The following is a 26,034-nucleotide window of genomic DNA, read 5'->3' as shown; positions in this document are numbered from 1 at the left end:
ACTGCTTACTAATGGTCCAGGGCTGACACTCTTATTCCCACCCCAGAATTATATTGACTTGTTTTATTTTTATGGATGTCTTCCAGCAATTGTAAGTTGTTCACTTCCTGTCTCTTGAAGCTGCCACTCTTAGATTTTCTTTATTTCAGAGCTCTCTACTTCAATTTGGTTGGTCTGTGGATAATAGCCATCTGCGCAGTGTTTACTGGGCTCACTATGTACGCTGTTTATCACCAATGTGATCCCCTAACTCAAAAGAAAGTCAGAGCCTCAGACCAGGTAAGCTGTCAGCATTGAGGTTATCAAGTATCCTTACAGCTCAAAATGACATTCGGCACATTGCGTTCATGCCAGGTCTCCGTAGAGCAAATCAGTCAGTTGTATTCCCCTGCTCCATGACTCAATATCCTACTAGTTACCTCTGTCAGGAGTCCATCTAATTCTGTTGTGAAATTGATCATTTCATCTTCCTCTGAAGCAGTGAATTCCAGATGGTTACCACTTGGTACATTAAACAGTTTGCCACAATACCTCTTGCCCTTAAAACTGTGTCCTCCAGTCTTGGTGTCATCAACTAATGGTAAAAGCTTTACATTATCCATCTTATGAAACATTCATACTCCTTTATACCTCTATTTCCAACTTTACTCCAAGGAGGACAATTCCACTTTCTCCAACTTAACCCTGTAGCTAAACTCTCCCAAGACTGGGAGAGTTCTGGTAAATCTCCTCTGTACTTCTCAAAAACTTTAACGTTTTTTCTCAAATGGACACCAGAACTGGACATAGTACTTTAACTGCAGTCTGACCAGAGATATATCAAAGATTCAGCATCACTGTTCCTGCTTTTTAATTCAATACCTCTGTATGTGATGCTCAAGATCCTATTGGCTTTATTTAATACAGTTGCAGCATAGCTTGCAAAGCGCTTCTACCCATGCTCTCTGTTTAAAGTTGTACCACTAAGTAAGTGTACACTTCCCCTCTCTATCTATTCTGACAAAATGCATCACCCCACACTTCTCTGCATTAAATTCCTTCTGGCCTAGTCTGCCTATTCTGCAAGTCGTGTTGCAGTCAATTGGTACCATTCACATGGTTTGCCATTTCACCGTCAGCATTTGGTGACGTTTTGTTCTGTATTCAGATGTCAAGTCAAACAGTGGCATAGGCTGAAAATTTAAAGGTGGTTTTACAGGAACTGACTTTTGGGAACACCACTGTCTACCACCCTGACTTGCTGCTTTCCATCATTATGCTATTTGTTTGATCCAAGCTGATATTGACCGCAATTGCATGAGATTAAATTAAGTAACTTAGCTTGGATAAGGTACTGTGTCAGCTGCCTTCATAACATACATATAAGCAAAATTCATTGCATTTTCTTCATTCACATTCTCTGTTACGTCATCAAAAGGTTCAACCAGATTCTTCAAAACAAACTTTCCAAAGTGCCTGTTACTCTTTTCAATGTTTATTGTTTCTAACGTCTTGCTGGCACTGATGGTTAAGCTGGCCAGTCTGAGGTTATCAGGAATGTACATATACATTTTCTTGAGCAAGATTGTCACATTTAGGACTTTCCATCTATTGACACCTCACTTGTCTCGAGAAAAATTCTGTGAATATGGCAAGTTGTTTCACTATCTGCACCCATGTTTCCCTAGTATTGGGAGATGCATGCCATTTGGGCTGTGTGATTTATCCACTTTTAGACTTTAAGCTTCGACAACCTTTCCTGTAAATCCTATTGCAAAGTTTCAGCCTATGCCACTACCATGTTTGTGTTTCCTGATATTTTGTCCACATCTTATTTGTAAAAATTGATGTACTCACTAAGTACACTAGCTCTGTCCTTTGGCTTTGTCCGTAATGATCTGTTGGATCTCACTGGAATAGTATGCTTGACCATAATTTTATTAGTTTTAAAATAGTGATGGAAAAGGAAAGACCAGATCTAGAAGTTGAAGTTCTAAATTGGAGAAAGGCCAATTTTGACGGTATTAGGTAAGAACTTTCAAAAGCTGAGTGGCAGCAGATGTTTGCAGTTAAAGGGATGGCTGGAAAATGGGAAGCCTTCAGAAATGAGATAATGAGAGTCCAGAGAAAGTATATTCCTGTTAGGGTGAAAGGAAAGGTTGGTAGATATAGGGAATGCTGGATGACTGAAGATATGGAGGGTTTGGTTCAGAAAAAGAAGGAGGCATATGTCAGGTATAGACAGGATAGATCAAGTGAATCCTGAGAAAAGTATAAAGGCAGTAGGAGTATACTTAAGAGGGAAGTCAGGAGGGCAAAAAAAGGACATGAGATAGCTTTGGCAAATAGAGTTAAGGAGAATCCAAAGGGTTTTTACAAATATATTAAGGACAAACGGGTAACTAGGGAGAGAATAGGGACCCTCAATGATCAGCAAGGTGGCCTTTGAGTGGGGGAGATCCTAAACGAGTATTTTGCATTAGTATTTACTGTGGAAAAGGATATGGAAGATATAGACTGGAGGGAAACAGATGGTGACACCTTGCAAAACGTCCAAATTACAGAGGAGAAAGTGTTGGATATCTTGAAATGCATAAAAGTGGATAAATCTCCAGGGTGTGATCAGGTGTACCCTAGAACTCCGTGGGAAGCTAGGGAAGTGATTGCTGGGACTCTTGCTGAGATATTTGTGTCATCGATAGTGACAGGTGAGGTTGGCTAACATGGTGCCACTGTTTAAGAAAGGTGGTAAGGACAAGCCAGGGAGCTATAGACCAGTGAGCCTGACGTCGGTGGTGGGCAGGTTGTTGGTCGGAATTTTAAGGGACAGGATGTACATGTATTTGCAAAGGCAAGGACTGATTAGGGATAGTCAACGTGGCTTTATGTGTGGGAAATCATGTCTCACTAACTTGATTGAGTTTTTTAAAGAAGTAATAAAGAGGATTGATGAGGATAGAGTGGTAGATGTGATCTAAATGGACTTCAGTAAGGTGGTCGACAAGGTTCCACATGGGAGACTGATTAGCAAGGTTAGATCTCATGGAATACAGGGAGAACTAGCCATTTGGATACAGAACTGGCTCAAAAGTAGAAGACTGAGGGTGGTGGTGGAGGGTTGTTTTGCAGACTGGAGGCCTATGACCAGTGGAGTGCCACAAGGATTGGTGCTGGGTCCACTACTTTTCATCATGTATATAAATGATTTGGATGTGAGCATAAAAGGTATCGTTAGTAAGTTTGCAGATGACACCAAAATTGGAGGTGTAGTGGAAGGTTACCTGAGGTTACAATAGGATCTTTATCAGATGGGCTGAGAAGTGGCAGATGGAGTTTAATTCAGATAAATGTGAGGTGCTGCATTAAGACTTATACACTTAATTGTAAGGTCTTAGAGAGTGTTGCTGAACAAAGAGACATTGGAGTGCAGGTTCATAGCTCCTTGAAAGTGGAGTCGCAGGTAGATAGGATAGTGAAGAAGGCGTTTGCTATGCTTTCCTTCATTGGTCAGAGTATTGAGTACAGGAGTTGGGAGGTCATGTTGCAGCTGTATAGGAGAATGGTTAGGCCACTGTTGGAATATTGCGTGCAATTCTGGACTCCTTCCTATCGGAAAGATGTTGTGAAACTTGAATGGGTTCAGAAAAGATTTACAAGGATATTGCCAGGGTTGGAGGATTTGAGCTATAGGGAGAGGCTGAACAGGCTGGGGCTGTTTTCCCTGGAGCGTCGGAGGCTGAGCGATGACCTTATAGAGGTTTATAAAATCATGAGGGGCATGGATAGGATAAATAGACAAAGTCCCTTCCTTGGGGCGGGGGTGCCCAGAACTAGAGGGTGAGAGGGGCAACTTTTTCACACACAGGGTGGTATGTGCATGGAATGGCCAGCCAGAGGAAGTGGTGGAGACTGGCACAATTGTAACCTATAAAAGGCATCTGGATGGGTATATGAATTGGAAGGGTTTGGAGGGATATCAGCTGGGTTGTGGTAGGTGGGACTAGATTGGGTTGGGATATCTGGTTGGCATGGACAAGTTGGACCGAAGGGTCTGTTTCCATGCTGTACATCTCTATGACTTTATGAAATATTGGCCATGTAAAATATTGATTTATTGATTTTGCTGTATTCTTTCTTGCCCTTCCAATAAATGCCCTTTACTATTAATACTACTCTAAATTTGCATCCTTTGCCACTATCCTGCATGTTTACTGATATTTTGTCAGCTTCTTTTTCCGAAGCATTCCCACAGTATACTGAATATATTCACTAATTATCCTCGTTCTATCCTGTGGCTGTACGTACTCTTTGTCGCTAATAATCTGTTGCATGTCATTGAGGTAATGCTCTGGAAATCAAGCCCCCCGCTATTGCCAAGATCAGCACCAAAGTTAAAGATTTTTAAAGATTCACAGCTTCACTAATTTACCTCTTTTCAGACCCAGATTGACGCTAAGATTCTAACTACAAATAAATAATTATGAACCGTATGATGTGTTTTACACTATGACTTTATGAAGTCTTAGCTGAAAATGTGTTGCTGGAACAGCACAGCAGATCAGGCAGCATCCAGAGAACAGGAGAATCGACATTTCGGGCATAAGCCCTTCTTCAGGAATGAGGAAAGTGTGTCCTGCAGGCTAAGATAAAAGGTAGGGAGGAGGGACTTGGGGGAGGGGCATTGGAAATGCGATAGATTGAAAGAGGTCAAGGTGAGGGCGATAGGTCAGACTGGGGTGGGGGCGGAGAGGTCAGGAAGAAGATGTTCGATGGATTTGACTGGGACAAGGTGGGGGGAGGAGAAATGAGGAAACTGGTGAAATCTGAGTTCATCCCCTGTGGTTGGAGCGTTCCTAGGCGGAGGATGAGGCGCTCCCCCTCCAACCGTCGTGTTGTTGTGGTCTGGCGATGGAGGAGTCCAAAGACCTGCATATCCTTGGTGGAGTGGGAGGGGAAGTTGAAGTGTTGAGCTACAGAGTGGTTGGGTTGGTTGGTCCGGGTGTCCCAGAGGTGTTCCCTGAAACACTCCGTAAGTAGGCGGCCTGTCTCCCCAATATAGAGGAGGCCACATCGGGTGCAGAAGATGCAATAGATGATGTGTGTGGAGGTGCAGGTGAATTTGTGACGGATATGGAAGTTTCCTTTGGGGCCTTAGAGGGAGGTGAGGGGGGAGGTGTGGGCGCCAGTCTTGCACCTCCTGCGGTTGCAGGGGATGGTGCCGGGAGTGGAGTTTGGGTTGGTGGGGGGTGTGGATCTGATGAGGGAGTCACGGAGGGAGTGGTCTTTATGGAACGCTGATAGGGGAGGGGAGGGAAATATATCCTTGGTGGTGGGGTCCGTTTGGAGGTGGCGGAAATGACGGCGGATGATACGCTGTACATGGAGATTGGTGGGGTGGTAGGTGAGGACCAGTGGGGTTCTGTCCTGGTGGCGGTTGGAGGGGCGGGGTTCAAGGGCGGAGGAGCGGGAAGTGGAAGAGATGCGGTGGAGGGCATCGTTGACCACGTCGGGGGGAAAATTGCGGTCCTTGAAGAAGAAGGCCATCTGGGTTGTAAGTTTTTGGAACTGGTGCTCCTGGGAGCAGATGCGGCGGAGACGAAGGAATTGGGAGAATGGGATGGCGTTTTTACAGGGGGCATGGTGGGAGGAGGTGTAGTCCAGGTAGCCATGGGAGTCGGTCGGTTTGTAGTAGATGTCCGTGTTGATTCGGTCGCCTGAGAAAGAAATAAAAAGGTCGAGGAAGGGGAGGGAGGAATCTGAGACTGTCCAGGTGAATTTGAGGTCGGGGTGGAAGGTGTTGGTGAAGTGGATAAACTGTTCAACCTCCTCGTGGGAGCACGAGGCGGCGCCGATACAGTCATTGATGTTGCGGAGGAAAAGTTGGGGGGTGGGGCCAGTGTAGTTGCGGAAGATGGACTGTTCCACATATCCTACGAAGAGGCAGGCATAGCTGGGGCCCAGTCAGGTGCCCATGGCTACTCCTTTCGTTGGGAGGAAGTCGGAGGATTGGAAAGAGAAGTTGTTTAGGGTGAGGACCAGTTCAGTCAGTCGAAGGAGGGTGTCAGTGGAAGGGTACTGGTTGGTACGGCGGGAAAGGAAGAAGCGGAGGGCTTTGAGAGGTCCTTCGTGATAGGGGATGGAGGTGTACGGGGGATGGAGGTGTACACGGACTGGATGTCCATGGTGAAGATAAGGCGTTGGGGACCGGGGAAGCGAAAATCATGGAGGAGGTGGAGGGCATGGGTGGTGTCCCGAACGTAGGTGGGGAGCTCTTGGACTAAGGGGGACAGGACTGTGTTGAGGTATGCAGAGATGAGTTCGGTGGGACAGGAGCAGGCTGAGACAATGGGTCGGCCGGGGCAGTCAGGTTTGTGGATTTTGGGCAGGAGGTAGAAGCGGGCGGTGCGGGGTTGTGGGACTATGAGGTTGGAGGCGGTGGATGGGAGATCCCCTGAGGTGATGAGGTTCTGGATGGTCTGGGAGATGATGGTTTGGTGGTAGGAGGTGGGGTCATGGTCAAGGGGGCAGTAGGAGGAGGTGTCCGCGAGCTGGCATTTGGCCTCAGCGGTGTAAAGGTCGGTGCGCCAAACTACTACCGTGCCTCCCTTGCCTGCTGGTTTAATAGTGAGGTTGGGGTTGCAACAGAGGGAGTGGAGGGCTGCGCGTTCCGAGGGTGAGAGGTTGGAGTGGGTGAGAGGGGTGGGGGAGTTCAGGTGGCGGTTAATATCGCGGCGGCAGTTGGCTATGAAGAGGTCGAGGGCAGGTAGGAGGCCAGCACGGGGTGTCCAGGTGGATGGGGTGTGTTGGAGGCAGGAGAAGGGGTCATCAGAGGGTGGGTGAGAGTCTTGGTTGAAGAAGTAGGCACGGAGGCGAAGGCGGCGGAAGGATTGTTCGATGTCACCAAAAACGCCATCCCATTCTCCCAATTCCTTCGTCTCCGCCGCATCTGCTCCCAGGAGGACCAGTTCCAAAAACGTACAACCCAGATGGCCTCCTTCTTCAAGGACCGCAATTTCCCCCCTGATGTGGTCGACGATGCCCTCCACCGCATCTCTTCCACTTCCCGCTCCTCCGCCCTTGAGCCCCGCCCCTCCAACCGCCACCAGGACAGAACCCCACTGGTCCTCACCTACCACCCCACCAATCTCCATGTACAGCGTATCATCCGCCGTCATTTCCGCCACCTCCAAACGGACCCCACCACCAAGGATATATTTCCCTCCCCTCCCCTATCAGCGTTCCATAAAGACCACTCCCTCCGTGACTCCCTCGTCAGATCCACACCCCCCACCAACCCAATCTCCACTCCCGGCACCATCCCCTGCAACCGCAGGAGGTGCAAGACTTGCGCCCTCACCTCCCTCCAAGGCCCCAAAGGAAACTTCCATATCCGCCACAAATTCACCTGCACCTCCACACACATCATTTATTGCATCCGCTGCACCCGATGTGGCTTCCTCTATATTGGGGAGACAGGCCGCCTACTTACGGAGCGTTTCAGGGAACACCTCTGGGACACCCGGACCAACCAACCCAACCATCCTGTAGCTCAACACTTCAACTCCCCCTCCCACTCCACCAAGGATATGCAGGTCTTTGGACTCTTCCATCGCCAGACCATAACAACACGACGGTTGGAGGAGGAGCGCCTCATCTTCCGCCTAGGAACCCTCCAACCACAGGGGATGAACTCGGATTTCACCAGTTTCCTCATTTCCCCTCCCCCCACCTTGTCTCAGTCAAATCCATCGAACATCTTCTTCCTGACCTCTCCGCCCCCACCCCAGTCTGATCTATCACCCTCACCTTGACCTCTTTCCACCTATCGCATTTCCAACGCCCCTCCCCCAAGTCCCTCCTCCCTACCTTTTATCTTAGCCTGCTGGACACACTTTCCTCATTCCTGAAGAAGGGCTTATGCCCGAAATGTCGATTCTCCTGTTCCCTGGATGCTGCCTGACCTGCTGCGCTGTTCCAGCAACACATTTTCAGCTCTGATCTCCAGCATCTGCAGACCTCACTTTCTCCTTTATGAAGTCTTAGCCATGTAAAATACTGATTTATTGATGCCCACAGATTCACATCCTTCCAGCAGAATTTCACCTGGTACTCGCAGTGTCTCCTTGCAATATCTGAGTGGTACCAAAATGTGATGAACATTTGTCATCTGCAGGTCTGTGAGGCTTTTCTCCACTTCATCATGAGAACTTCACTTTGAATACAATAATATTCTGGAACTTCTTCAGCCTCAGCTTCACTGTGAGTTGGCTGTACCAGCTTACTCAACCCTAGATCTTCTCTCTCAGCTTCAATTAATGAAAACTTACCAAACACCACTTTTGAATTACCGTCATTCTTAATCAGATTTTCTGATATCCAACCATCTACTTATGATATTTCTGTGAGCTGTGGTCATGCATTTTGTTTACCCATTGAACTGGTCCCGACATACAATGGAAAACTTGTAAAAACGGCAACTTCTATCTCTTCAGCCTCAGCTGGACTTTCTGCGATAATAGTAAATGAGTATTATCATTCTTGCTGTCACATTACCCAGAAATAAATCAACTCCATTCACAGGTAATTCCTTAACTGTCCCAACTATCAGTAGTCCCAACACTTTTTTCAATGGACTTTCCCTGGAGCGTCGGAGGCTGAGTGGTGACCTTATAGAGGTTTATAAAATCATGAGGGGCATGGATAGGATAAATAGACAAAGTCGCTTCCTTGGGGCGGGGGTGCGCAGAACTAGAGGGTGAGAGGGGAAAGATATCAAAGAGACCTAAGGGGCAACCTTTTCACACACAGGGTGGTAAGTGCATGGAATGAGCAGCCAGAGGAAGTGGTAGAGGCTGGTACAATTGTAACCTATAAAAGGCATTTGGATGGGTATAGGAATTGGAAGGATTTGGAGGGATATCGGCCGGGTGCTGGTAGGTGGGACTAGATTGGGTTGGGATATCTGGTTGGCATAGACAAGTTGGACGAAGGGTCTGTTTCCATGCTGTATATCTCTATGACTATCTCTAATTGGACTTTTTTCAATGGAACAAGGGTACACTCTGTCCCCTTCCCATTTACCAGCACATTGGGTTGTCATTGAATTCTCTGGAGGGAAAATTAAATCTTCCAGCAAGTTTGAGTAGCCTTGTATTTCTTAGTATAATTATTGGCAAGGATGCTTCCTTTGAAGTAAAAGGATTATCTCTCCTTTAGATCAAAACCTTTCATACTTCTGATGTACACTGAGTAATTCTTACACACTCACAACAGTGTTAACCTCCAATTTCTTAGTTGTAGTAAAGCTACAATCTGATCTGTGGTCTTTTCTTCTTGGGTTTCTATTTTTGACTCATTTTTACAATTTCCAATAAGTCCATCATAAATTCCAGCATTCTGTGTGAACATGTCCCATCTTGTTACAGTGACTTCTGCAAGTCCACCCTCAGTAACTTCTTATCTGAGGAGGAGACCTTGGGGCATTCTCATCGATCCACTCCTTACATTGGACTCTTGCTTTTTTTTTTACTCTCCCATTTCCTATCCCTTGTGAATTTAAGGGGATGATGGAGAAAAGATTTAGCCTAATGGATTAGCTCATAATCATTAGCCATTATTTCTGTCTGTTTAGCAGTTGGTCCCTGTCATGGGTTCTGAAGATTATAAGTTATTAAATTCTTTTAAGAGCTTCATACATGGTTTCACTTTCTACTGTTTGTATTCACTCATCAATTTACTTTGCTTCACCCTTTTGAATTCAAAATGTGTTTCTTTAAATTGCAGAACCATTGCTTATATACCTCGGGCACTAACTTATATGTAGCTAATATAATTTTCTTTGCAGATTCGTAATCCTGTGAAAATTTCTCTAATAGTGAACTGTAAACTTGTGTTTTGCTTTCTCTGTGCTTGCCTGTTAACTTCCTCTGCATGAACAATGTCCAGTCCTCTTTTCCCTGATTCGTCTGTGACGCAGTTTTCACAAATGACATGAAGAATGTGTCCACATTCTTGGTTAGGCTTGTGCAAACGTGAAGATTTCCTCACTGATTTTTAAACTAAAACTCAAGATTCTACCACGATCTGCATCAGTATCTGACATCTCCTGTTTCAGTGGCATCATTGTAAGCTGGTATTCATGTTCTCTGTCTGCTCTATCTCTTTACAATTCTAATTTTCTCATTTCAATTTTTTCATTTCTTTTGAATCTTTTTTTTTGTCTTTGTCTTTCATTTGGAACTCCATCTCCAGTTATTTCATCCTGTGTTTGTGCTTAAGCTTCTTTAACAGAAACTGAATATTACCTGATTCTAGTACTAAATCCCCTTTTGTATTGGTCAGCCGGGACTCCCTTGGCTAACCAGACTACTTGGTCTTTGTTCTATTTCCTCTAATCTTGAGTATGTAATACTTTAATGATCTTTGTTTTCCACCTCTGTTAGGCAATCTACCTCCAGTTTACAGACCAAGTCAATCAACCTGACCTTTGAAATTTTCCTCAAGACTGTCATGGACAACTCTGTCGACTGCAAGAAATCCTTTACCAGTGTCATGTGTTAAATATCAGACAGCACCTTTTTTGTTTTACTTTCAGCTGTTTTATTATGAATATCACAGCCAAATCCTCATTGCCAGTGTTTCAAGCTGTCAAACATTGCTGTACCTTGCTGGAATAATCTGTTGCAAATTTCCTGTCTTTAGATCCATGTTAACAAAAACACCGACCAGGTTTCTGCACTTAACAAAAATGATGATTTGCTAAAAATAAATATATTTTAATTGCAATAAGCAATTATGAACTATCAGCATATAACTCTACTAGTGAAAATTCTAACCCGTTTATAAACTCCTCCCATACATAGAGACAGTGTAGTGATTGCAACCAGGTGGATCTCGTTGACTGGGATTGTTGACCCGGGCCAATCAGGGAGTCCTGGGTGACCAACATAAACAGAGTATTACCGCAGTTAGGCGGTAGTGTGGGAGTTAAGGAAAACAAAACAAAAAAAATAAACAGGAGCATCAGAGGTTCTGAAAAAAAAAAGTAAACTGAGTATTCAGAATCTCCTCAGTCAGGGACTGACTCCAAGCTGGCTGGCCACAAAGCAAAAATAAATAAAGGGTGACTCAGTGACGAGATACAGGCCTGTGTGCAGTTATTTCAGACAGACACAGACAAGGAAAAGATAAGAGAGTTATGGGTGGAGGGAAAGACTGGAAAGTTAGTTCAGTAATTCCTGAGTTGATCAAAACATTTCTTCTCATTCTGCCTTCTCCAGATACTTTCATTTGTTTCCAAGAGGCATAGGGTGACTGGTTCTCATTTATTGACAAGTCAAAGACCATTATTATATGTCAGAGCTTACAGCAACTGGAAAGGGGAAATAAACTGGCTGTCTTCAGGTTTGAAATATTTTTCACTGCAGAGTGAAAACAGCTCCTCCTCCTTTAAAGCTCCAACAGTTTCTGCCAAAACATTCATAGCCCCAAACTGTGTTCAGCTGCCTGGGAGCCAATCACAAAGTTGTTGGCAGGCACATTGCCTCTATCATCAATGACTGGTCACTAGGCAATCAGCTACTTGTTGCCAGTCAAAACTCCATTTGTACATATCATTCAGACCAGCTCATCTGCAAACCAGGCGTCCATTACTGCTTGGAATATGTAGCTGTGTAAACAGTAGCTATAATGAGTGTCAGGACACTTACTCTTGAAAATGGCAGAAATCTTTCAACAATCTTTTTCTTGTTTTATTCTCTATCAAAAATAGAGATAACTTTAAAGAAGGTCCTTATAGAGCACCAAATTTGCTCTTTAGTACTTATCTCTATAGTTATGTGAAGTGAAAAGATTAGTGGAGACAAATGTCGGTTCCTTATAATTAGAAACAAGGCAGGTTATAATGGGAACCAAAGAGATCTCCTGCTCCTGCTCCTATTTTTTTTACATTTCTTATAATGTAAATGCTAGTAGAAGATTTTTGTATTCCCTTTTATGTTAACTGTCATTCTATTCTCATATTCTCTCTCTGTCACCGTAACTCCCAACTTATTCTATTTGGACTGTTTCTTGCTGAAAGAAGTTACCATCATATATCTTACATTGGTTTTGTTGTTTCAGTATATCTTCTATTTCCCATGTCATCAAAGCAGGATCTGGCATTGGTTTCTTTGCCTTTTGCCTTGATTAGAATGTATATTGTTGGAATGTATCTCATCTGTATGTGAAACATCTCTTGTAGAAGGATTGACCATTGTTGCATGACAGCTTTCCATGTCAAATCTTATTTCCTGTAACCTTGGATAGATTCCCTCTTAACCTGTTGAAGTTAGCCCTCTTCCTATTGGGTCAGGTGTGGCTATTCCCTGTCTACCATTTTGTGTAGTTGGCAGAGGGTGATTGATGTGAATTGAAGTTGATTTTTGGTGAAAGGAAGTAGACTGTTGGGATGAAAGTTTTTGTGGGGGTCAACCCTTTTGTGCCTGTTCTGTCCTAGTAGTGTACCAGTTGCTATTGGGAAGTGGTCACTTTCATATGTCCAGGGCTATCAGCTGTACCTGCCTTGAGCCACTTTGCAGATGGAAATCAGGATCCTAACATCTGTTTCAATATTCCACTCCAAGTTCAATTCAGTGGAGAGTGTACCAAGTATACTGGCCCATTACCGCCAAAACTACACTGCTACCTACACTTGGACCACGTTCCCACATTAGGCCCATGGCGTTGAGTGTTACGACACTGCAGTTGTTAATCTAAATACTTTTTTAAAGTTTGTGAGGTTTCCCATCTCAACTACCCTGCTAGACAATGCATTTCTGTACCCACCATCAGCTCTGTAAAACATGTTTTCCTGAAGTACTCTGCAAACCTCCTGCCTTGCACTTGAAAAGTGTTTCACAAAAACAGGAATTGCTGAAGATACTCAGCAGGTTTTGCAACATCCTTGGAGAGAAAGCAGAATTAACGTTTCGAGTCAAATGATGGTTCTTCAGAACTCATCTTTCCTGTTGTATGGTGACCAAAACTGCATGCAGTCCTCCAGTTGTGGCCTAACCAAAGTTCTGTACGGCTCCAACATAACCTCCCTGCTCTTATTGTATTTGTATCATGTGAATGGTTAAAAATTTACTTTTTATATTTATCTATCATTTGGTTATTTGAAAAAGAGCATTGCAGAGAAGTATTAGAAATTATTTAATTCATAAGTTTTTATGAAGTAATACAGTAATTAACTAAGTAGAGATGGCTGGTCAGGTGATATGCTGTAGCTGTATGATGTGGGAGCCGGCTGATCCCATGGTGATTGGCAGTAACCACATCTACAGCAAGTGTTGGTTACTGGAGGAACTCCGGCTCAGAGATGATCATCTGCAATCTGAGCTTCAAACACTGCTGCACATCTGGGAGGGGGAGAGTTACTTGGACGCTTTGTTTCAGTAGGCAGTACACTTGGTAGATTAAGTAATTCAAATTCAGTTAGTGAATCACAGGGTGTGATTGAAATGGTAGGAGGATCCTGAGTTCAGGAATGGAGGAGACTCAGCTTTTGATCTTATCCAATAGGTATGAGATGCTGCTCCCTATGTGGATGAGGAAAAGGGTAACGGAGAAGATGAGTGAGCTGACCACGGCACCATGGTGCAAAAGGCCATTCAAGTGGGGGGGAACAAAAAGACAAGTGGTAGTTATACGGGATTCTATAATTAGGGGGATAGGTAGTATCCTTTGCAAGCTGGATCGGGAGTCCCGCATGGTGTGTTGCCTGCCCAGTGCCAGGATACAGGACATCTCTGACTGGCTTGAAAGGATACTAGAGGGGGAGATCCAATTGTTGTGGTCCACGTCGGGCCTAACAACATAGGCAAGGGTAGAATGGAGGACCCATTTGGGGATTATCAAGCACTGGGAATGAAATTAAAGAACTGGTCCTCAAGGGTCATAATCTCTGGATTATGGCCTGAGCCACGTGCAAATTGCTTAAGGACAACAAAATTAGGGAAGTAAACACATGGCTCAGGGAGGATCTGTACTGATGGGATGGTCTTCACCTGAACCAATCTGGATCCAGTGTTCTAGAGAAAAGGATAAATAGGTTTGTCACTAGGACTTTAAACTAGTGAGTTGGGGGAAGGGAAAGGGAAAACGACAGGAGGTATGATGGTAAATAAAAAGGTAAGCAGCAGGTTCGCTCATAGCATCAGTAATAAGCTTGATGAGGTAATGGCATGAATAATTGCGAATGAATATGATGTAGTAGCCATTACAGAGACATGATTACAGGATGGTTATGACTGGGAGTTAAATATCCAGGGGTATCAGACTATTCGGAAGGACAGACAGCAAGGTAAGGGACGTGGTATAGCTCTGATATTCAAGGACAGTGCTGAGAGATGATATAGGTTCAATCGAGAATAAGATTGAATCCATTTGGGTGGAACTGAGAAATTCTAAGAAGAAAAATAGTCTATAGGCCACCAAATAATAACAACACATTGGGGCGTTCAATACGCAAAGAAATAACTAACACCTGTAAAAATGGTATGGCAAATAATAACAACACATTGGGGCGTTCAATACGCAAAGAAATAACTAACACCTGTAAAAATGGTATGGCAATTTTTATCCACATGTCGATTGGTCGAACCAGCTCAGTCAGGATAAGCCTTGAGGAGGAGTTTGTTGAGTGTATCCGCGATAGTTTTCTTGAATAGTATGTAATGGAACTGACGTGGGAGCAAACAATCTTAGATCTGGTCCTGTGTAATGAGACAGGAATAATTAATGACTTTATGATTAGGGATCCTCTTGGAAGGAGCAATTACAGCCTGGTTGAATTTAGAATACAGATGGAGAATATGAAGATAAAGTCCAATACTAGGGTCTTATGCATAAACAAGGGAGACTACAATAGAATGAGGGAGGACTTGGCTACAGTAGAATGGAAACAAAGATATTATGGTGGGACAGTTAATGAGCAACGGAGGACTTTCAAATCAATTTTTCAAAGTGCTCAGCAACAGTATATTCCAGTGAAAAGGAAGGACTGTCAGAAAAGGGGTAATCCACCATTGATGTCTAAGGAAATGAGGGAGGCTATCAAATTGAAAGAAAAAACATACTAAGTGGCTGAAGACAGCTTGAAAGATTGTTGAAGATTGGGAAAGTTTTAAAGGTCAATAGAAAGTCACAAAAAGAGCCTTAAAGAAAAGTAAGGTAGAACATGAGAAAAAACTAGCACAGAATATAAATACAGAAAGCAAAAGTTTCTATAAATATATAAAATGAAAAAGAGTGGCTAAAGTAAACGCTGGTCCTTTAGAGGTTGAGAAGGGGCATTTAGTTATGGGAGTCAAGAGTGTGGTGCTAGAAAAGCCCAGCAGGTCAGGCAGCATCTGAGGAGCAGGAGAACCGACATTTTGGGTAAAAGCCCTTCATCAGGAAGAAGGCTGTGAGGGGTGGGGCTGGGAGAAGGTAGCTGAGAGTGTGCTAGGTAGATGAAGGTGGGGGAGAAGGTGATAGGATGGAGAGGAGGGTGGAGCAGATAGATGGGAAGGAAGATGGACAGGTAGGATAAGTCATGAGGGCAGTGCCAAATTGGAAGGTTGGATCTAGGATAAGGTGGGGGTAGGGAAAATAAGGAAACTGGTGAAATCTTCATTGATGCCATATGGTTGGAGGGTCCTGAGGTGGAAGATGAGGCGTTCTTCCTCCAAGCTTCGGGTTAGGGTGTGGCGATGGAGGAGGCCGAACACCTGCATGTCCTTGGTGAATTGGGAAGGGCAGTTGAAGTGTTCAACCACAGGGCGGTGTGGTTAGTTGGTGCAGGTGTCCCAAAGATGTTTTCTGAAACATTCTGCAAGTAGGCATCCTGTCTCCCCATTGTAGAGGAGACTGCATCGGGAGCAACGGATACAGTAAATGACGTGTGGAAATGCAGATATAACTCTGATGGATATGGAAGGATCTTTTGGGGCCTTTGACAGAGGTGAGGGGGGAGGTGTGGGCACAGGTTTTGCAATTTTTGAGGTGGCGGGGAAGGTGCCAGGAGGGGAGGGTGGGTTGGTAAGGGGCATGGACCTGACAAGAGAGTGGCGGAGAGAATGGTCTTTATGGAACGCAGATAGGGGTTGGGAAGGAAATATATCTCTGGTGGTAAGGTCCGTTTGTAGGTGACGGAAATGTCGGAGGATGATGCAATGTATACAGAGGTTGGTGGGAAGGAAGAAGCACACAGCATCCCCGCCAGTACCCCTCCACTGGCACTCTCATTCGTTTGGCTGAACTGGTCCTCACGCTCAATAATTTCTCCTTTAAATCCTCCCACTTCCTCCAGACCAAAGGCGTAGCCATGGGCCCCTGCTATGCCTGTCCCTTTGTTAGTTATGTGGAACAGTCCCACACTAACCCACCCTCCCCTCCCAGCACCTTTCCCTGCCACCGCAAGATATGCAAAACCTGCACCCACACCTCCCCCCTTACCTCCATCCAAGGCCCCAAGGAACCTTCTACATTCCTCAGAGTTCCACACAGGTCATTTACTGTATTCGTGGCTCCCGGTGCGGTCTCCTCTTACATTGGGGAGACAAGGTGCCTACTCGCAGAGCACTTCAGAAAACATCTCTGGGAAGCCCGCACCAATCAACCCCACTGCCCCGTGGCTGAACACTTCAACTTCCCCTCCCACTCTACAGAGGACATGCATATCCTTGACCTCCTCCATCGCCACACTCTAACTACCCGATGCCTGGAGGAAGAACGCCTCACCTTCTGCTCAGGACCCTCCACACACAACATCAATGTGGATTCCACCAGTTTCCTCGTTCCCTCTCCCCCACCTTATCCCAGATCCAACCTTCCAACTCAGCACCGCCCCCATGACCTGTCCTACCTATCCATCTTCCTTCCCACCTATCCACTCCATCCTCCTCTCCAATCTATCACCTTCATCTACCTATTGTATACTGAGCCACCTTTCCCCCAGCTCCACCCCCACCACCCCTCCCATTTATCTCTCCACCTCCTCGGATCACAGCCTCGTTGCTGATGAAAGGCTTATTGCCCAAAACGTCAATTCTCCTGCTCCTCAGATGCTGCCTGACCTGCTGTGCTTTTCCAGCACCACACTCTCGATTCTTATCTCCAGCATCTGCAATCTTCACTTTCTCCCGTTTAGCTATGGGATATGATGAAATGGCTGAGGCATTGAACAGGTATGTTGTGTCGGTTTTCACAGTGGAGGACACTAATAACATGCCAGTAATTGACAAAGAGACAAAGGTAGGTAAGGACCTGGAAACAATCATTATCATGGAAGAGGTAGTGTTAGGCAAGCTAATGGAGCTAAGGGTAGACAAGTCTCCTGGCCCTGCTGGAATGCATCCCAGTATACTAAAAGAGATGGCAGGAGAAATAGCAAGTGCATTGGCGATGATTTTCCAAAATTTGCTGGACTATGGGGCAGATTGGAAAACAGCAAATGTGACGCTACTGTTTAAAAAGGGAGGTAGACAAAAGATGGGGAATTATAGACCAGCTTAACCTCTATGGTTGGGAAGATGCTGAGTCTATTACCAAGGAAGAAATAGTAAAGCACCTCAATAGAAATTGTCCTGTTGGACAGACACAGCATGGGTTCATGAGGGCAGGTCATGCTTAACAAATCTTTTGGAATTCTGTGAAGACATCACGAGCAAGGTGGACAACGGGGACCCAGTGGATATGTTGTACCTAGATTTTCAAAAGTCCTTCAACAAGGTGCCACAAAAGAGGCTGCTGCATAAGGATGCATGGTGTTTGGGGTAAAGTGTTAGCATGGATAGAGGATTAGAGTGGGGATAAATGAGTGCTATTCTGGCTGGCAATCAGTGCCTAGTGGTGTGTCTCAGGGATTGGTGTTGGGCCTGGAATTATTTACAATTTATATAGATGACATGGAGTTGATGACCACCTGTAGTCTGTCAAAGTTTGCAGATTATATTAAAATGAGTGGCAGAGCAAAGTGTTCAGAGGATTATGAAACTTTGCAGAGGAACCTAGATACTTTGAGTGGTTAAAGGTCTGGCCAAGGGAACACAATGTTAATAAATATGAAATCATCCATTTTGGTAGGAGTAAAAGTAAAAAGGATTATTACGTGAATGGTAAAAAGTTGCAGTATGCTGCTATGCAAAGGGACCTGGGTATCCTTGTACATGAATCACAGAAGGTTGGTCTGCAGCTACAACAAGTAATTAGAAAGACACATGGAACTTTGTCTTTCATTGCTGAAGGGTTTGAATTTAAAAGCAGTGAGGTTATGTTACAGCTGTACAAGGTGCTGGTGAGGCCACACCTGGAGTATTGTGTGCAGTTTTGGTCTCCTTACTTGAGAAAGGATGTTTTGGCACTGGAGGGGGTGCAGAGGAGGTTTACTAGATTGATTCCGGAGTTGAAGGGGTTGGCTTATAAGGAGAGACTGGGATTGTGTTCATTTGAATTCAGAAAATGAGGGGGGATCTTATAGAAACATATAAAATTCTGAAGGGAATAGATAAGATAGAAATGATGAGGATTTTTCCACTGGCAGGTGAAACTAGAACAAGAGGGCATAGCCTCAGGAATCTAATCTAATCTAATCAGATTAGAGGGAGCAGTTTAGGACTGAAGTGAGAAGGAATATCTTCACCCAGAGGGTTGTAAATTGAAGGAATTCCTTACCCAGTGAAGTATTTGACACTACTTCAGTAAATATTTTTAAAGCTAAGGTAGATTTTCTTTGAACAATAAAGGAATTGGGATATGGTAAGAGGGCGGGTAAGTGATCTGAGTCCACGAAAAGATCAGCCATGATCTTACTCAACGGTGGAGCAGGTTCCAAGGGTCAGATGGCCTACCCCTGCTCCTAGTTCTTATGTTCTTAGAATCTGTGCCTTAATGGATAAAGGCAAGCATTCCATGTGCCTTCTTCACTCCCCTATAAACCTACCCTGCAGTTTTGGTCTCCTTACTTGAGAAAGGATGTACTGTTACTCGAGGGGGTGCAGAGGAGGTTTACTAGATTGATTCTGGAGTTTAAGGGGTTGGCTTATAAGGAGAGACTGGGATTTGCGGGCAAGCACCACAAGATCCCTCTGAACTTGCTGTTGTCCTGTCTTTCATTCAGTATTCCTTTGTTGCTTCTTCCAAACTGTATCATCTATCACATTTATCAGAGTTAGGTTTCATCTGCAACACATCTACCCACCTGGCAGTTCCACCTTTGTCTTCTTGAAACTTAAGACTTCCCTGATCACTGTCAGCCACCCAGTCAATCTTTGTGTCATCTGCAAACTTACTTTTCAATTTCCTCACATTCTCATCTATATAATTTATGAATATCACAAATAAAATGGATCCCAGCAGTGATCCTTGTGGAATGCCATGGGACACCACCTTTAATTGCATAACCAACCTTCTAGCACCACCCCCTGTCTCCTGCTACTGCCATCTACACACTTGGTCACCTTCTCGAAAATTCCAATCGAATTTGTTAGGCACGGCTTCCCTCTCACAAAGCCATGCTGACTCTCCCTTATCAAATCTTGTATCTCTAAATAGAGATTAATTTTCTCCTTCATTTTTTTTCCTAATTGTTTCCCTACTGCTAATTTTACATTCACTGGTCTGTAGTTCTCTGGTTTATTGTAAATTGGAGCCACATTAGCTGTTGTCCAGTTCCCTGGCACATCCATTGAGGCCTGAGATAATTAAAAAATTTGGGTCAGACCCTCTTTTGCTTCCTCTTTTGTCTCCCACAGCAGCCTGGGATACAACCTATCTGCATTAGGCAGAAGTGGGTACTGCAGATGCTGGAGATTAGCGTCAAGATTAGAGTGGTGCTGGAAAAGCACAGCAGGTCAGGCAGCATCTGAAGAGCAGGAAAATCGACGTTTCAGGCAAAAGCCCTTAATCAGGAACCTGAGGGTTTGTCCACTTTCATATCTGTCACAACCTCCAATATCTCTTATGTCAGTCTGCTGAAGAACTTCACAATCCATTTTTTGAAATTCTGCATTTGCATTATTTTTCTCCTGTGTAAAGACAGATATGAGTTACTCAATTAACATTTCACAAATGCCCTTCATTTTCATGCATAGATTGACTCCTTGGTTGCTAGTGGTCTCTACTCTTTCTCTGATTATTCTTTTCCCCTTGATATACTTGTAGAAGATCTTGGGGTTCTCCTTAACCTTGCCTGTCAGCATTTTTTTATGGCCACTTTTTGCTCTCCTAATTGCTTTCTTGAGCTCCCCCTGCACTTCTGCACTGCAGTGACTCAAATCCCAAGGAAATTACCCCTCTATATCAAATCTTTAAGTTTGATTATCCCAGTTCTGTCAAGTAAACTGTGGAGTCTTCTTACATTATTACTCTAAAACTGAAACATAGGATTCCTCAGCGTTTAAATATTCTGCAGATTTCTAACCAAACACTTCTGGTCTAAAAGTTTAACGAACTGTTACAAGACAATTATACTTTCCCTGAATTGTTCTCAACTTCTTTCTAGCAGAGAAACTATATTTTGCTTCTGACCCTAGTCAAGTCTCTAAACTGCCCTATATTTTAATAAGAAAAAAGAAAATTTGCAGCCCAGGAACAGGCCCTTTGGCCCTTCAAGCCTGCGCCGATCCAAATGTACTGTCTAAACCTGTCAGTCAATTCCTAAGCATCTGTATCCCTCTGCTCCCCACCTACTCATGCATCTGTCCAGATGTATCTGAAATGAATCTACCGTGCCTGCCTCTACCACCTCTGCTGGCAACGCGTTCCAAACGCCCACCACCCTCTGTGTGAAGTACTTGCTGTGGTGTATCCCCCTTAAACTTTCCACCTCTCACCTTGAAAGCATGACCTCTCATTATGGAATCCTTCACCCTGGGAAAAAGCTTGTCTCTATCCACCTGTCTATACCCTTCATGATTTGTAAACCTCAATCAGGTCCCCCCTCAATCTCCTTTTTTCTAATGAAAATAAACCTAACCTACTCAACCTCTCTTCATAGCTAGCACCTTGCATACCAGGCAACGTCCTTGTAAACCTTCTCTGCACCCTCTCCAAAGCGTCCACATCCTTTTGGAAATGTGGCAACCAGAACTGTACACAGTATTCCAAATGCAGCCGAACCAACATCCATTTTAACGTGACTTGCCAGCTCTTATACTCAACACCCCATCCAATGAAGGCAAGCATACTACATGCCTTCTTCACCACTCTATCCACATATGCAGTAACCTTCAGGGTACAATGGACCTGCACTCCCAGATTTCTCTGCCCATCAACTTTTCCCAAGGCTCTTCCCTTCATTGTTCAATTCGCTCTAGAATTAGTCTTGCCTAAATGCATCACCTCACATTTGTCTGGATTGAAATCCATCTGCCACTTTTCTACCCAACTCTCCAGTCTACTTATTTCCTCTTGTATTCTTTGACAGTCCCCTATGTTTTCTGCTACTCCACCAATCTTCGTGTCATCTACAAACTTGGTGATCATACCAACAGTGCCCTCTTCCAGATCATTTATGTATATTATGAACAACAGTGGCCCCAACACTGACCCCTGTGGAACACCGCTGGTCACCTTTCTCCATTTCGAGAAACTCCCTTCAACTACTACTCTCTGTCTCCTATTGCTCAACCAGTTCTTTATCCACCTAGCTAGAACACCCTGCACACCATGTGACTTCACTTTCTCCATTAGTCTACCATGGGGAACCTTATCAAACACCTTACTAAAGTCCATGTATATGACATCAACAGCCCTTCCTTCATCTACCAACTTGGTCACTTCCTCAAAGAACTCTATTAAGTTGGTAAGGCACGATTTCCCCCGCACAAAACCATGTTGCCTATCACTGATAAGCCCATTCTTTCCTAAATATAAATAGATCCTATTTCTCAGAACCCACTCCAGCAACTTTCACACCACTGACGTCAAGCTCACTGGTCTGTAGTTACCCGGAATATCCCTACTACCCTTCTTGTAAAAGGGGACAACATGAGCAACCTTCCAGCCTCCGACACCTCACCTGTATTTAAGAATGCCACAAAGATATCAGGGCCCCAGCTACTTCCTCTCTTGCTTCCCTCAGCAACTTGGGATAGATCCCATCCGGTCCTGAGGATTTGTCCACCTTAATAACCTCTAGCCTACCCAACACATCTTCCTTACTTACGCCAACGTGGTCCAGACTAATCAAACTTCTATCTCTGATCTCAAGATTCATGTTCCTCTCCTCAGTGAACACTGATGCAAAGTAATCATTCAGAATCTCACCCATTCTCTCAGGTTCGAGACACAGCCTTCCTTCATTATCCTTTAGTGAACCAATCCTTTCTCTAGTTACCCGCTTGCTTCTTATATAAGAATAAAATGCTTTGGGATTCTCCTTAATTCTGCTTGCTAAAGCTATTTCATGACTCCTTTTAGCCCGCTTGATTCCTCATTTAAGACTTGTCCTACTCTTCCAATATTCCTCCAGGGCCTGTTCTGTTTTTAGCTGCCTAGACTTTATATACATTTCCCTTTTCCTCTTGGCTAGCGTACAATTTCTCCTGTCATCCACGGTTCACAAATCTTGCCCTTCCTATGCTTTGCCTTCAATGGGACATGCCTATCCTGCACTATCTTTAACCTATCTTTGAAAGCCTATCACATATCAAATGTGGACTTCCCTTCAAATAGCTGTGTCCAATCCACATTTCCCAGCTCCTGTCTAATTTTGATATAATTGGCCTTGGCCCAGTTTAGTACTCTTCCCTTAGAACCACTCTTATCTTTATTTACGAGTATTCTAAAACTTACAGAATTGTGGTCACTGTTCCCAAAGAAATCCCCCACCGCAACTTCTACCACCTGGCCTGGCTCGTTCCCCAGTACCAGGTCCAATATGGCCCCTTCCCTCGTCAAACTATTGACATACTGTTCTAGAAAACTCTCCTGGACGCTTCTTACAAACTCTACCCCATCCAGACCTCTGATACTTAGTGTATCCCAGTCAATGTTGGAAAAATTAAAATCTCCCATCACCACTACCCTATTGCCTCTACATCTTTCCATAATCTGTTTACCTATTTGTTCTTCTACCTCACGTTCACTGTTGGGAGGTCTGTAATACAGCCCCAACAGTGTAACTGCACTCTTCTTATTTCTCAGCTCCACCCACAATGCCTCACTACCCATGACCTCCATAGTGTCCTCCTTAAGCACAGCCATGATATCATCCCTGACCAGCAATGCAACTCCACCCCCCTTTTACTTTCCTCCCTGTCCTGTCTGAAGTGTCTATATCCTGCAACATTTAGTTGCCAATCATCATGCCCTTCCTTCAACCAAGTCTCTGTGATTGCAATAACGTCTTACTCCCAGGCACCAATTCAAGCCCTAAGTTCATCTGCCTTACACACTATATTCCTTGCATTAAAGTAGATGCATTTCAGGCCACCAGTTCTTTTGCGCTTATCTGCTGTCTGCCTACTCTTCTCTTTATTAATGCTATCTTCATGATTCTTACAGTCTCCAGTCTCCACCTCGCTGCCTACTTGTTTTCTCTTCTGGTTCCCAGTCCCCTGGCACATTAGTTTAAAGCAGCAGTAGCAAAATCTCCCCAAGGATGTTGGTTCCGGTCTGGTTCAGATGTAGACCGTTCATTTTGTAATAGTCCCACCTTCCCCAGAACCGGTCCCAATGTCTAACAAATCTGAACCCCCCCTTCCTACACCATCTCTCAAGCCATGTCTTCATCCTGCCTATTTTTTCACTTCTACGCTGGCTAGCACATGGCACTGGTAGTAATCCTGAGATCACTACCTTTGAGGTCTTCCTCTTTAACTTCTCTCCTAGCTCCCTGAATTCTTCTTTCAGGACCTCATCTCGCCTTCTACTTATATCGTTGGTGCCTATATGCACCAAGACGAATGGCTGTTCACCCTCCCCTTTTAGAATGCTCTGCAACCGATCGGTCACATCCCTGACCTGTGCACCTGGGAGGCAATATACCATCCAGGAGTCCAGTTTTCGGCCACAGAACCGCCTATCTACTCCTCTCACAATAGAATCCCCTGTGACTATGGCCCTACGAGTCTTTTTCCCGCCTTTCTGAACAGCAGTGCCCGCCACGGTGCCATGATCTTAACAACTGCTGCCCTCTCCTGGTGAGCCATCTCCCCCAACAGTATCCAAAACGGTATACCTGTTTTGGAGGGTGATGACCACAGGGGACACTTGCACTGCCTACTTACTCTTTATCTGTCTTTTTCTCCCACATCAAACAAGAGGCACATGCCATGTGTCTGAGGTCCCCTGCTGTTATAAGCTTAGCTTTATGTGAACTAACTAAACTCAAACAATGTACTTAAGTATATGAAAAAGAACGATAAGTAAGAAATAAAAGCCTTACCTTACAGAGTCTTTTTCTACCGGTTAGGGGAGGGGGTGGCGGGAGGGAGATAACACATGTGTAGTATCTCAGGTATAGCCAGTGCCCAAATATAAATTAAGCCCTCACCTTCCCAGCTGCCCTCACTTCACCTCACCTTATCTCCTCGCCGCTATGTCGAAATGGAGGCCCGACTCCCAAGGTAAGTTCTTTTTAAGCGGGAAAACTTACCCTTCCCGGCAGCCCTCGCTTCACCTCACCTTCTCTCCTCGTCGCTCTGTCAAACTGTCTTAGTTTTCTAAGTTAAAACCAATCCATACTCTAAGCCAAAAGTAAGCTAATGGCCTTAAATGTTTATACTTTCTGTCAGAAACCATTATAGTATAAACAATCTTCCATGAATACTCCACTCTGACAAATACTGAATTAAGTCATTGTTCCTGATAAGCTGTCTGACCTCTTCTTTCCAAAGCAATGAAACCCTTCAGAAAAGTAACCAGCCAAATCTAAATGTTGCTGTTGTAGATGATATTACTGTGTATCTCATTTATAAATAAATCACACACTTGTCCCCACATTCCAGTCCCACCCATTGTGGTTACCCTTCTCCTACTTCCAGCCCCAATGGATACCAGTAAACTGACCTCGCATCAGAGCCAACTGAAATTCCTAAGACTCTGAATGGAAAACAATCCCAGAAATATCCCTCAAATTCACATGTGACAAATGACATTCCCTGTAAAGAGTCTTAAGTGAGTACCAAACATGATTCATGAGGAATATCCCATAACTATAGAATAAGGTGGAGCTGCAGGTCTGTCTCTAATTATGGGGTATTCCTGGGGAATCCCAGTCAGTACTCATTTAAGGGACACTTCTGTCCTTCTGACTGGTCCAAACCGAAGATACAAGTGTACGAGATGAGTATGGAGAAGTCTCAGGACATTTCCAGGTTTTACTAGATTTTGCTTGAGCGACAGCATTCCCTTGGCTTTTCACTTGACAGACTGAGGTAGAGAGTTTTTCTTTCACAAAGACTGGACTGTTCTCCAAAAAAATTAAAGGTTGAGTTGGACAGTATTTGTTCGGGAGCTTGCTTGAGCAAACTGGGTAGGATTTTGCTTGAATAGTGGATGGTATTCTTTCGTAATTCTCCATATAATAAGGGGTAGAAAAGGCTCCCTGTAAATGGATCTTAGTGCACTAAATCAGGTTTGTTATACTCTTGTGTTTTAGTTGCTCCCATACCTGGTGATGGATATTCTGAGGGATTATCCTGGTGTTCCAGGACTCTTTGTGGCAGCTACATACGGTGGGACTTTGAGGTACTGTAACTCTGATTCCATTCAATAATCCTTGATGTTAACATCCAAGTCCCTTCCATTTGATCTCTCTCTTATATTGTTCCTTTAGTATCAAAAGTCCTGATCTCATTTTATTGATGTTTTCCAGTACGGTTTCCTCCAGCATCAATGCATTGGCTGCTGTCACAGTGGCAGACGTCATCAAACCTTTCACCGATTTGTCAGAGATGAAACTTGCTTGGATCTCAAAGGGGCTCAGTAAGTGTGATTTCATGGCTACAAATGTTCAGATATATGCAGAAATCACTTCCAAGTGGGAAGTAGAACTGGTATGAGTTGATCCAGTTCTCAAGTAAGAAA

The 26,034-nt window shown here is 44.3% G+C and overlaps 1 protein-coding gene across 3 annotated transcripts in view; it reads left to right on the top strand.

The window, feature by feature from the left end:
• Positions 1–26,034, top strand: part of LOC122563316 (sodium-coupled monocarboxylate transporter 1-like) — a 143,022-nt gene that overhangs the window by 36,720 nt on the left and 80,268 nt on the right. For all 3 annotated transcript variants that reach the window (XM_043717036.2, XM_087973721.1, XM_043717037.2), the window contains exons 7-9: positions 150–279; positions 25,607–25,695; positions 25,823–25,932. In XM_043717036.2, coding sequence (XP_043572971.2) covers positions 150–279; positions 25,607–25,695; positions 25,823–25,932 — 329 coding nt within the window. The remainder of the gene's footprint in view (positions 1–149; positions 280–25,606; positions 25,696–25,822; positions 25,933–26,034) is intronic.

This window comes from Chiloscyllium plagiosum, unplaced genomic scaffold, assembly GCF_037043375.1.
Source record: "Chiloscyllium plagiosum isolate Xiang-an unplaced genomic scaffold, Cpla_swu_hap1 HiC_scaffold_26, whole genome shotgun sequence".
NCBI classification, from domain to species: domain Eukaryota; kingdom Metazoa; phylum Chordata; class Chondrichthyes; order Orectolobiformes; family Hemiscylliidae; genus Chiloscyllium; species Chiloscyllium plagiosum.
This window is presented reverse-complemented; position numbering and strand designations above follow the sequence as displayed.